General features: G+C 44.8%; 1 protein-coding gene across 1 annotated transcript; it reads left to right on the top strand.

Annotated features, from left to right (window-relative positions):
• Nucleotides 1-1,794: 1,794 nt before the first annotated feature.
• Nucleotides 1,795-12,029, top strand: Smim20 (small integral membrane protein 20). Its single transcript, XM_047567492.1, has 3 exons — nucleotides 1,795-2,010; nucleotides 8,733-8,789; nucleotides 9,620-12,029. The coding sequence occupies exons 1-3, from the start codon at nucleotides 1,902-1,904 to the stop codon at nucleotides 9,655-9,657; spliced, it is 204 nt and encodes a 67-aa protein (XP_047423448.1). The 5' UTR covers nucleotides 1,795-1,901; the 3' UTR covers nucleotides 9,658-12,029.
• The last annotated feature ends 1,543 nt before the right edge of the window (nucleotides 12,030-13,572 follow it).

The raw sequence follows: 13,572 nt of genomic DNA, 5'->3' as shown, positions 1-13,572 counted from the left end.
TATCAACTTATCTCGGCCTGCATTTCTCCTGCAGCAATTGGGTATTTTGTTGAGGACTGTCACATCTCCTGTCAACTGAGGCCAGGCAGGGCTACAAGTAAATTGCTTCTTGGAAAAAAAAGCATGTGGGGTCAGCACAGTGGGCCCATTTTGTGAAATTATTCTCTGAACCTGTGTTCCCACCATTCTCACTGTCTCTCCCTAACACATGGGCAAGGAAGCGTGGTCGGTCTTGGCGACGTGCTTAACTGTCAGAGCCGGGAGGAAGTAGGATGGTGGCAGTGGGGGCGAGGGGAGCAGACCAAGCATGTGAGAGGAGTGGTTTCCCAAAAGATAGTGGGGCACTATTATCAGGCAAACGGGAGCAGATCCTGGGCTGCTAGAATGACAAATGTGCACCACACCTGGGTATTTTCTGTCACGTGGTATAAAGTATGTATCACAGCCTCCCTCTTTGCTCTGAAGTCTTTTCTCCTTATCCAACAAGCTCCGCAGGTGCCTGAGGAGCAGCCACCTCGCTGCAATCATCTGTCTTCCTCCTCTGCACTGGGTAGCCCACAGGACTGTATCACTCATCGGCAATGGGCTGTGTTGATCATCAGTTATCTTTTCATGTGTATGTTCGATGGCAGGATCCGGGAAAGCAGGGGTCACAACTTATTCATTCTGTGTCCCCCATAGCACTTTGCCTGGTGTTTGGAGCATGGCAAATAGTCCATAAATCTGTCGAAACAGATCAAGCAACTGATTTATATGCTTCTAGAGCTACAAAGGTAGATGGTAGCTTGATTCAACTACCAAACTACAAAGAGGAAACTGTAGATCTCCACACCATTTTGTAAAGATGGTAGATCTTCTCTGGACTAAACAATGCCACTGAGGTCAAGATAAATATCCTGTTTGCTTTCCAGTCCCAGAGGTTGGCATCATTTCTCTCCATAAAGGATTAGGTAAAGGCCCAAGGAATCCTGGTCTCAGCTGCCCAGTTCTCCTGGGCAGGGCGTGTTCAGGCGCAGCCCACCTGTAAGGGGCACAGGTGCAGCGGCTGGCAGTCATAGAGGAGGAAGCAGATGTCTGCCCTCAGTGGCCCTCACCTCAAGCAATGAGCCAGAGCCCCAGGGTCTTATCTGTAGGACTGGCTGCTGGTTCTCTGCCCTTTTCCAATCCTCAGGGATCCTGATAACCCAGTTACAGTGAACACAGAGCGAAGTGGGGCCATTCCGAGCCGGGCCCTTTTGTCTCTTTACCATTAACTGCCCTCAGGGAAGCCCAGTGACTTGTCCGAAGCTGCGCATCCAGCCAAGGTCCCCTCACCCGTAAACTGAGCCTACTGATTTGAGGATTAAACCAGCGAGCTGTAGAGAGCGTCCAGCTCGCGGAAGACGTTCACTAAATGCCATATGAATGGCGGAAGGATAAGAAAACGTGGTTTGTAATGGAGGGAGTGAGGTTTGGAGGTGGTGGGGGGAGCGGCGGAAAGAGGACCCCTGCCCACCGCAGGGAAGGGGGCTGACAAGAATCCGCGGGGGCGTGAAGCTCAACAATAGCCCCAGCAGCAACCACACCCCTCGTGGCCAGTCCGCGCCGCGCGCAGCTGGGCTGCTGCGAGCAAAGGACTCGCAGGCCCGGCCCCCGCCCGGCCCCCGCCCAGCCCCCGCCCGGCCCCCGCCCGCCCCGGCGCGGCTCGGCGCGGCTCGGCTTGGCTCCGAGGCCCCGCCCCGGCTCCACCCCGTCCATAGGCCCCACCCCTCCTGGCTCCGCCTTCATCTCTAGCCCCGCCCCAAGGCCCGGAAGCGAAAGCCGTTCCGCCTCTTCCGAGCTGGATCGTGGCCTGGGCGGCCGGAGGAAGGCTTCCCAAAGTGCGGTTCCTTCGCGGGTCAGGGCAGCCCCCGTCCGGCGCCATGTCCCGCACCCTGCGCACCGCGCTCATTTTCGGCGGTTTCATCTCCCTGGTCTGCGCCGCTTTCTACCCCATCTACTTCCGGCCCCTAATGAGGCTGGAGGAGTACCGTGAGTGACCTCTGCCCCCGCGCGGTGGCCTGGCCCCGGTCATTACCCGCTTCACTCCCACCTGACCCAGTCGGTTCCACGTGGTGCCCCGGAGGTGGACTGAGTCGGGCAGAGCTAGGTTCGAACTCTGCCGAGTGCAACTTTGTGACCCTGCCCAAGTGGCTCAACCTCTCCGACCCTCAGCGTTCTTTTCTGTAGTAGCTCCCTTAGTACTGTCACTAGTAAATTGTGGAGCCTCACGCTTCAGAGGTGGTGGTATATATGAAATCAGACTGCACGTAGTAGGTCAATATTAATTCACACTCATAGTTAACATAACACAACGTTTAACATGCATTGTCAGATTAGGCTTGGGTTGGGTTGTTTAATTTCTACAGCTTCCCTCGAGGTAGAAGTTGTCGCCCATTTTACAGATGGGGGGAACCGAGGCTCAGAGGTTGTATAACTTGCCCAAGGTCACACAGCCAGTTAGTGGCAGGGCAGATACTCCAACCCAGGCTTCTGTCTCTGCCTCCTCCATACAACCAAGCAGGAAATGGAAGCAGATGGAACCCTGATCATCCTGTGCTGAAAGGTGTTTTTATTGCACTTCATTTCCATTCCCAGAGATGTCTTTGAGTGGAAATATTTCAAACCTAAGCTGTTAACCTGGTTTTTTAGTTTTTTTTCTCTTTTTTTCTTCAAATCGTTTTTCAGATTGTGCTGGTTTCCTTCATTTTAAGCTGGTTGCCCACATGACAATGGTGAATATCCTGGGAGTAATTTTCCTCCTTAATCATTCAAGTCCTATCATTCTAAAAGCCAAACTCTCCTTCCTTGAGACCTATACCTCAGCAAGGATTAGCACTTTGATACATCTGAAACCATCTGTCAGAGAGAAAATATTAGGCATTAGTGGCTCATTTTGTTCTCCAGGAAACCTGAATCATCTTGAAGATGGAAGAGGGCCAGCCCTGCCCCTGGAGAATATTAGCAGAGGCTGAAAGCTTGGCGCTGGAAGGCGAAAGCTCCATGTAAATGTTCTGCCCATTACAAATGCTACAGCATTTGGTTTCTGGAGGCAGAACATTTCAGTACACACTCAAGTTTCCTTATAGCTTCTTTCCTGGCCAGGTCTGAAATGGCCTCTGTGCATTCTACTTTCCAGCCTGCCTGCTTGCCCCTGGCTGGGGGTAAATGTGGGGCTGTATGAAGTCTGCATAATCTGCTTCCATTTTCTTACAGCCTCTAGAATCAAACTTGGGACAAAGGGTCTACTTTGGTTCCATTAGAAAAGTTTCAGAGCTCAGTGCGTTGGCGCACACCTGTAATCCCAGCAGCTGAGGAAACTGAGGCAGGAGGATAATGAGTTCAAAGCCAACTTCAGCAACTTAGCGAGGCCCTAAGCAACTCAGTGAGACCTGTCTCTTAAATAAAGTATAGAAAAGGACTGGGGATGTGACTCAGTAGTTAAGCACTACTGGGTTCAATCCCCAGTACCAAAAAAAAAAAAAAAAAAAAACAGTTGTGAAGACTACAGCAGTGATTTCCAACTGGGGATGGTTTTGCCCCCAGGGGACATTTGACCCTACCTAGAGAAATTTTTGGTCAACACAACTAGGGGAGAGAAGGGGAGGCAAGCGTAGTACTGGTAACTACTGGATAGAAGCCAGAATACCCTTACTGCAGTGCATGGGGCAGTCCCCCCTGGCAAAGGATTACCCAGCCCCAGACGTGAAAGGTGCCTTGATGTGGGGAGAATGTGGTTTTACTTCCACTATTGCGGGTAGGGATGGGGAGCAGGAGAGTCAAGGGAAGGTACTAGAAAGAGAGACAGTCTTGGAGAATTGGTGTGAACTCGTCTCAGGTACAGAACTGTCTCGGCCACCGCTTCTGCCAGCTTCCTCTGTTCCTTGGGGTTGGGGCATACTGAGGAAAAGGCCACAGTTCTTAGGTCAAGCAGAAACCCAGTCCCTGAGAACTGAATTACTAGTAAAAATCAGGATTTGAAGCCAGAGGCTGGCAAAGAAGGAGCCCCAACAAGATAGAATTGGAACATCAGGTTACTTTGAATCCTTTGGCCGGGCCAGCCGGAGTGTAGGACAGGAAAGTTCCAAAGTCTCTGCTGGAATAAGCAGAAAAGAGGTGAAAAACTATTCAGGTGAAGCAAAGCCAAGGAGCCATTCCATGTGTGCTAAGTCACAAGTGTGCCTTTCAGGACTTCTTGTCAGTGTCATCTGCAGCTCTTTCATTAACTCAGCAAGACTCTGCCAGGTGTTGCATGAAGAACAAGGTCAGCTCTGCGCATGATACTCAAGTGCTGCTGTGAGCACCCGGGCGGTGGCAGTGGCCTTGGGGGTCACTGCACTGATTTCAAACCAGAAGTTTGGTTACAGTTTTGCTCTCTGGCGGGAGCCCTGAATATTGCTTTTAGCTTTCATCCTGTCCCATAGCAGGTTAGTCTATAAAGAGGGCACTTTTAGGGAAGGGTACAGATGACTGGAACTAGCAGCCTAATCTGTTTGAATTCTAGAACCAGGCAGTGATCCCGAACATGGCCTTTTAGAAAGAACATGCATTTTAGGCATTGAGACCAGCTGGTAAACTGAGAATGAAAGATCATCTTCATGATTGTGTTCATTTTTAATTTTAATTAGATGTGCACAAGCATAAAGTTAGGGTTTTGTTTTTATTTTGCCAGAAGAGGCTTTAATTCATCCATTCCCTTCATTTAGGTGACTTGTCCAAGGTCACCTAGCATGTCAATTGCTGAGTGGTCACCAGACCCCAAGTCCTCTGCCCTTGTCTGCTTAATGCCTTGTCTTTAAGACAATGAAAAACGTTCCAAAGTCAGCGAAAGTGAAAGGTTGCAGGAAAGGGCTGGAAGGAGACCCTGGTCCTCCTGCTCCGTCCCTTCTCAGGTTTGCACCTTGCTGCCTGCCCCCAGTGAAAGCCTACCTTCAGAACAAGGTCACAGGAAATCACCTGACGTGGAAATCATTCTTGCTAGCAGGGGCGTTTTCCCATTACATGCGGGGCTTAGAAAGTAGAAATTGCTTTTCATTCTTCTCACCATATAATCAGGTGAAATGCACAGACTCCAGTCTGGTTTTCTAGCTGCCACTACAAAGCTTCCAATTCAGCCATCCTCTGGTGAGGACACCTGAGTGTTCTCAGTGTTAGAAGGCGCAGGTGATTCAGGTGGTCATTTGGTCCCCTTCACCCAGCTAGTTCACGTGAGCTGTGGTGGCGGGTGGTTTCTCTTCACACGTGCTCTTTGGCCGTCTGGTCTCAGCCTCTCGTTCACACTTGCTAGTACCTCCTGTTAGCCTCTGTTCTCACTGCTGCTGGTGTGTGTTGTGTCTCTGGCCTCTGGTTCACATCTGCTGGTAGGGCCACTGGGTTCTCCGTGGCCTCCGGTCATACTTGCTAAGAACACCAGGGGAATTCTGGACTCCCCTGTAGCCAGGGTATGAGCCAGGCGGCAGCCGCAAAATGGGAGCACCAAGAAGGTATCTTTTCTAAAAATTTGTACTTTTAAAGGATTACTTTGAATTAATCAACATGGGGCATTCACACTGTTGTTGGACTTATATAGGTTTTACTGTTTTTTTTTTTTTTTTTTATTAAAAACCCAAACTGACACATAAGATCCAAGAACAGTACAATAAGTTCCTCCATCCTTCATCTAGATTTGCCAGTGGTTAACTTTGTCACATTTGCTTTCTCCCCTGTAGGTAATATACACATGTACGTATACATATTTACATGCACAATTATATTTACACGTGTGTTCTAATTACTGCTACTGTTTTGCTTAACTATGGGAGACAAAATTGAAGACATTGTGAGCTTTTGTTCCTGAGCACTTTAGCCTTTCTAAGAACAGGGATGTTTTCTTACCTAATGACAATAGTCATCCAATCCAGGAAATTTAATATTGATAACAATGTTATTATCTAATGCATAATCCATATTAAAATTTAGCATTTTTTTTTCCGCAGTGATGTCACATTGTGAGTTGCTTTATTTCAGCTGTTTATTGGCCGGAAAAGGTGGGGGAGGGAGATTGCCAAGGTCCTATTTGGCACCTGTTTCTGTCTACTCTTTTATTTTAATCTCTTCCCTTAAAGTACCCCCAGCTAGTAGCTCCCAGGTTGCTGAGGGAGCTGGCCCTTAAGTATATTGCGTTTGTTTGTGGGGCTGTCAATGTTAAATACAGTAACAAGTCACATACTAGATTTATTTTCTAATACAGGCATTTAATATAAGGATATGTTTTCATTTTCAAAGACTTAAAAATTATTAGGTGGATTCTTTTACTGCTGTATGAAATCAGCCCACCTGCATCTGTAAACAACTTTAATAATAGGCCTTGGCCCTTTGACTGGAGATAAGGATTCTCAATTAAAACTACAAATCAAACCACTGCCTTAGCACCAGGGGGCAGAGTCGGGCTTGCTGAGACACCAGAGTGGGGAATTTTCCAACCCCATGTCCCATAGTTGGCTTTTAATCATTTCACTCAGGATAGAAACATGCTCATGACTGAAGTCAGTAATTAGCTTATTTTTCCATGTGGTTAAATCCCTGGCTTTCACTATCGCCCTTTTCCTTTGCTTTATATAAATTTGCAATTTCTCCAGTGATAGCAAAACAGAAGTCTGTCCACCTCATCAAGCTAAATCCTGAGAGACTAGTTTCTATCTTCCTTTTAGCATATTCTGCATTCACAAATAAGGTGTCTTTGTGTGGTATCATGAATTTACATAAGACTGCTTTGGCCTCAGAGTATTTATAAAACATTAATGGATTAAAGAACCAGTGAATGTAGATAGGATGCTAATACCTGGGTATCGCCTGGTAGGGACTGGTTGAAATGCCTGTCCAGGCCAAACTACAGAGGTGTCTGCATTAGGACAAGGATTAGAAAGAGATTATGGTCTATTTAAAACAAATCCTCAGTCTCTTTCCAGCCTCATTAGCAGTTAGCAAGAAAGTGGAGACAGGGATTCCTTTCTCTGCTTGATTCTCCATTGCATCATAAGAGGTTAGAACACAATTAGGCATTCTGTCCCTGCCACCCGAAGTCGGCACCCTCTCATGCGTGGCAGCGTGCCAGCATCTTTGGTTTCATAATACGTGCTAAAGAATGTGTTCGGTGTACCGGGGTGACTAATTTTCTTAAATCTGTACATCTTGAATGCCTTCTGACAATCAATTATTTATCAAAAGGCATCTCTCCCCTCTTCCATTATATCAGGGAACAGGCCTTTTAGGTCTGGAAAATTACATCTGTTTTTGTTCCTGGAAAGACTGATGACAGTGTGTATGATCTTTTACGAGTTGGCATTTTCTCAAGCATGTTTGAGACATCCATACTTTGAGACTTTCATGTTGACAGCGTGGTAGGGCTCAGTCCTACAAGATTTAATGTCTTAGGAAATGAGAACCTCTTTTGTGTTCTATCAGAAAGTCCAACACCTTAGAGGCTCCTTATCACCCACTTGTGTTGGAAAAGGTCTCTTAGCATACCTAGGCTCAGAGGGTCTTGGTTACCCACCTGCTACTTTCAGAGAGGTGTAAGCCAAAAGGCCGTTGTCTCTAATTGGCCTCATAGTGCTCTGTCTTCTTCTGGTGCCTCTTAGGACTGGATATCCAGATCCCCATGGTCACCATTGCCCAGTGTTTTATTTGCCAAAGCAGCACTTGGCATTGATAAAACTAACTGGTCATTTAGGATTGGCTTTCTGTCACATCACTTGAGAAGCAAGTTCAATGAATCTTAGACTTCACAAAACCCTGCCTCTTATACCTTTATACTTGTGTAACTTTATGAGAATCCGGAGGCCAAAATAAAGAAAACAGCCTAATATTAAATAAGAGCTAAATATGGACTAAAGAAACACTGCCTGTCTGATTAAAACAGAGGTCTGATTACAACATTTAATTACTATAATTTAGTAGTAAACATTCTTTGGCTCCGAGTCTTTCTTCTAAAAAGCTGCCATTTGTTTGTCAAGATACTTAAAATAATAAGTCTTTTGTTGTCACAGTCCTCGGGATTATTCTCAACCACTATAGAAAGATGTGTCAGAGCTCTTGAAGCCCACAGTCATAAAATGCCCAATTTCTCTTGGCCCTGGCCTGTTGGACATCTCCAAAGAGACCGGCTTCACCGCCTAGCTACAACGCACTTGCTAATTGGCACAGCACCTGCAATCAATTAGGGAAGCTTCAATTATCCAAACCAAAGCCACCCACCCAAAGATTAATTTTCTGCTCTATTTCCTATCAAAAACATAGCATATTTAGCTCTGCGTCTAGTCCTTCAGTGGAGTGCGTTTTAGACATACAAACGACATCGTTTTCTTGTTAATTGTACTTGTTCCTTCATTTCAGCAGCCTTCCGCTTGTAATATCACGCCCACCAGTTCTTTCAAAATTGTTCTTTTTCTGTTGTTTTGTTGCCTTTCCAAAACGCTGAGATCACAGGAAAAAGATGTTAGTTGGGAGCTTTTCTTTTGAAGTCAGGAGCTTGCTTTATTTTACTGAAAATACCCAATCTTTTTGCATCATAGAATCTTACTTCCACAACCTAAAAGCTTTGAGTAATGGTATCTCTGAATTTAATAACACTCATAAATATTGTTTCTAATTGTCCCGTGTCATGGGCTGGTGTAAATATGAAGATTCCGCCCTCTCCTCCTCCTGAAGAGTAATCGTTCTGTTGTGTTTCTCAGAGAAGGAACAGGCCATAAATCGGGCTGGGATTGTTCAAGAAGATGTGCAGCCACCAGGTAAACTAAAGGAAAACCAAACACAATCCCATTGGTCCCCTTGTGCTGTGTGCTCTGTGTTGACTGCTGTGGAGCAGGGAGAACAAGGCCTGGCTTTTTAGCTTAGAAACTAGATTGTGATTTTGCTACTTATTTCATAACAGTTGCCATTTTATAGTTGTTATCCAAGAGTTCATTTTCAGATTTCACTGAAGAATACTTGCAAGTTTACAGGGTTCCTCTGTTACATTTGATAAATAGGCCTAAGAATGTAAGAAGTATACAGTTAAATATGGAGCATGAGTAGCTGTTTTGCAGACTTATTTACTTATTTTACTATTATTTTACTATTATTACTTATTTACTTATTTACTTATTTTACTATTTAAACCCTGCCCTCGTGGGAAAATCACATTTACTTGTGAACCATTTTAATTGATGTGGGATTCGGCTTTATATGAAAGCCCAAAAACGCTCCCTTTATGGCTGAATGGGTCATTCCTTTAAAATGATCCAAGTTGGCTGAGAATGAGAGGTTTCCAGTTTATGAACCAAAATTGTAATCTGTGGCAACATTCTTTTTTATTTATTTATTTTTTAACTAGGCCAGATCCATATCTTCCTCTTATGGGGCACTTTGTGAGCCATCTAAACGCCCAGTGTGGCTGCCATGGAGCTTCATGGCTTCCCAGTCATTTTACTCCTGGGTTCCAACAGCGGCTCTTGCTCTCTCAAACCCCGTGGTAATTGCACAGCTCAGTGCCATGGATGCCATTTTGTTTGTTTGGATTTGAGTGGGGTGCTGAGAAATTTACAAATGGATCCTGAGGTTTTCATGTTTCTTCCTGTAGGCTTGAAGGTGTGGTCTGATCCCTTCGGCAGGAAATGAGAAGGCCGCAACCAGCTCCGACTGGAAGGAGGCATGTGCATGGTTTTGACTCCGCATCGATACAACAAACCACCTCACATAGAGAGATGGCTGGAGGAGAGAGCCAGTGCTGCTGGTAAGAGGCCTGGAATAAAAGACTGTGCACAAGGACTGACGTTCCCTCCAGAATCAAAAGAATCCTGGAACAAATCACACCACTAGGAAGGTTTCCGTGTCTTGGTTGACTTTGTCGCCTCTTGCAAGGCCCTTTGCAGGAGTTGAGCTCATTACTCAGTCTTCATCACTCGCTGAGCTGTGCTCTGAATGCAAACAGCTGGTGGGCTTAAGGAGGTCCACGCCTGTTTTGCCCACAGAACTGCCTCCTGTGGCTCTTTGAAAATGGTCAGGTTGATGAAGCTCTCTGAGGACAGGGTACTTTGTGCTTGAAGAACACCCTGTTCAGCTCAGCCATCTCTTGTTGAAGAGTACTCCGTGTTGGAAAAGAAAGAAATTCAAAGCGAGTCAAACTAGACGATGCGCATGTGTCGAAGAAATCAGTGTCAATTAGCAGAAGTGAAAATGTGCTTATTAAAATGATTTAATTTTACTTTGCAATGGTGTATTTCTTTTTCATAACTCTCTTTTTGTAAACTAACTAAATTATAATACCAAGAAGTACTGTTTGACTAGACTTTTGTGTAGTGTTCATCTGTTTGTTTGCATATAAGTGAACATTTTAAAGGTAAATAGCACATTTGTTGAGACAGATATTGAATGCCAGTTCTCCACCAGGTACCTTCCCAGGTGCTGCAGGAATGAAAGTGAGAATGGATTCTTTTTCCTTCTTCTTTCTCCCCCCCCCCTTTCTTTCCTTTTTTCCTTTACTTTTCCTGCCCTGTTGTCCTTGTGCCCTCATAGTCCCTTAGGAGCTTGCATGCTTCTGAAGAGATGGCTTTTTTTTTAATCTTTTATCAGAGTACCTTGCATATTTCCATAGGCTCTCTTTAGAGGAGATGCTTGATGATGATAATTTTATGATTGTGAGCTCAGCATTTTCTTAACAGACAACTGACCCAATTATGTAATTACTGTCAAAAAGAAATAGGATTGATAGTTCCAGAACCAGTCATCATTTTTGGTAAGCCTTCCCCAACATTTAATTGACTTACAGTTAACAACTCAATAGAGGAAGTTGACTAATTAGGGGGACATTTGTTCTGTTTTCCTTGGAGGGGTCACCAAGGAGTTACAGAACTTAAAGCCAAACTTCTGCAGATGCTTAATTGAGATTTTGTTGTGGCTGAGGCAAGTGCATGGTACCATCTGCTTTGAAAGATGTCTAGGCAAAAAGACTGTGACTCCTGCAAAGGAGAACTGTGGGGCCTTGGCTGACTGTCTTCAAGGAGACAGACCTAGATTGGTTTCCTGAGTGGGCTCTTTGTCCTGGGTCTGCCCCTGCCCTCAATTCACCTCTTTGCAGAAATAAAGGAGCTGTGTGTCCTGCCCAGTCATTTTGATGTTGGTGACATAATCACTCTTCTGCTGTCAGACATGTAACTTCAGACTGCTGTCCACACTTGACAGAAGCTGAGTTGTAAGAGATGCTATTCACGAGGATTGACTGAGGGCCTTGCCAGTCATCCATAAGTTCCCAGGTGTGCCCTGAGGATAATAATAGAAGCACTTGAAAGGTGTCTTGGTTGAGAACATTCAGGAAACAGAATTATAACATTGGTTGGGTTGATTGACTTCTAACTTGATTTCCAGGAGAGGTGTAACATTTCCCAAATATATTGGATTACAGACCATTTTCCACTTTACCTTCTGGGACTTTTGACTGGCAATGTCCTTTTGGGGAAATCTTTCATCAGACCAGTGGTTTTTCGGCTTTTTAGCCTTGAGACACTTTTGCATTCTTAAAATTTTTCAGGAACTCTAAAGTGATTTGTTTATGATATTTACTATATTTGAAATTAATTTTTAAAAATTCTATCATTTACAAAATATCAGTAACCCATTAGGGCATATTTTTGCTTGAAATTTTTCTTAAGACAGAATTTGCAAACCTCTGACATTTGGTTAGTTCCCATATCTGCCTCTACACTGATCTGTTGCAGTATCACCAAGTGGCCGCTAGGAAACTGCTCTCTCAAGGGGATGAGAATGAAAAAGATCTAAAGATACCTTGTCAGTATCATAAAGATGGTCCTGGCCATGCAGGTGCTCTGAAAAGATTTCAGAGGCTCCCAGAGGTCCCTGGACCATACTTTGGAGTCCACATTTCTCCAATACCTTGAATTTCATAAAGATGTTTTTGTATCTTAGGGTTTTAGTATGTCCATTTTGAGGGAGGTTATAAGAGGAGGGGAGAAACTGACATTTCTTACTGTTACTTTTTGAAATAAACTTTGGACCTTTCATTTACAATGCCTGGAAGTCTTGGATTGACATTTTTTTTTGGGGGGGTGCTGGGGATCGAACCCAGGGCCTTGTGCTTACAAAGCAAGCACTCTAGCGACTGAGCTATCTCCCCAGCCCCTGGATTGACATTTTTAAATCCTAGAATCAGAAATAGACAACAGTGCTGAACTGTTGGTACTTTAATCCTATGAACATTGAATTACGTAACTTGATTCCCTCTTTGCACTGGCTGATAGGAAGCACAACCACATTTGTGGTCCAGCTTTTTAAAAAGTACAGCTTTGTGAAATGTATTTGGGCCATTGTGTTCAATTTATTCTTTTCTTTCCCCTGTCAATTTCCTTCCTCTTTCCCCACTTCAGTTTTCTGTCTTATATTTCAGATCCCTCGTTTTAAAATGAGGCAGAGCATAAATAATATGTATTTGATCAAAAAACCATTTATAGTTTAGTAGGGGAGATGAAGTAAATTCACAAACAAGATTAAAATAGAATGGAATATTAAAAGTACCTATAAAGTAGTCAGTATCTACTGACTCTGGACATAATGCAAACCCTGTGTTGCCTTGGTTCCTATTGCCAGGTATTTATGCAGCAGAAATGCATCCCCAAGCTCACCGGCAGACATACTATGGAATGTTTATAGCAGCATTGGAGACCACCCAAACACCCACCAACAGGACAATGAATAATGATACACTCACAGGCTGGAGTAGGACACAGCAGCAAGAATGCGCAATGAAAGTCCCATGGACAAAGTAGAATGAACAAAGCCAGTGACAAGACTCAGCTGGCTGCAGAGTTGGAAGTCAGTGTAGTGGGGCTCCTAGGCGAGGAGAGTGACAGGAAGGGTAGGAGGAGGCCTTTAGGTTCTTTTGTGATCTAGGAACAGGTGCATGGTAGTGTTGAGTTTCTGGATATTCACAGAGCTGTGCAAATAGTATACTTTGCTAAATATATGTCACATTTCAATAAAAAGGGTTTAAAAAGAGGTGCAAATATTGACTTTAGAAGTAAAAAGGTTGTGTCTAATTGTGGAATCAGAAAACTTTCTAGAGAACCAGGTTGTTGAGTGGCAGAGGGGATGGCCAGGTCCCGCATGGGGTTGCTGGGAAATTAGGAACACTGATAAGGTGCTGTCACAATATTTAGAACTTGGCAGGGGACAGATTGATGATAGCTACTATCATAGAGGGACAAGCTGGCATTTGAACAGAGCCATTGCTACGATTTCAGTGTGTCCCCAAAGATTCATGTGTTGGAGGCTTGATCCCCCATGGGGTGACATGGAAGGCGATGGAAACTTTAAGAAGTGGCCTAGAGGAAGTCCCATAGGTCATTGGGGGTGCCACCTTCAGAAGGGATTAAGGTACCTCTTTGGGACCCTGAGCTCTGAGGGAGCAAAAGGAGTGAGCCTGACCTTGACTCTCAGGCTTCCTGTTTCATGATATGATTTCTCACTCCCAAACATGCTCCAGCCATAATGCTGCTAGGCCCTTGGCTGAGCTAATAAACC

Source organism: Sciurus carolinensis, chromosome 10 (genome assembly GCF_902686445.1).
Source record: "Sciurus carolinensis chromosome 10, mSciCar1.2, whole genome shotgun sequence".
Classification (NCBI taxonomy): Eukaryota; Metazoa; Chordata; class Mammalia; order Rodentia; family Sciuridae; genus Sciurus; species Sciurus carolinensis.
The sequence above is the reverse complement of the archived record's forward strand: the minus strand, read 5'-3'. Positions and strand labels throughout refer to the sequence as shown.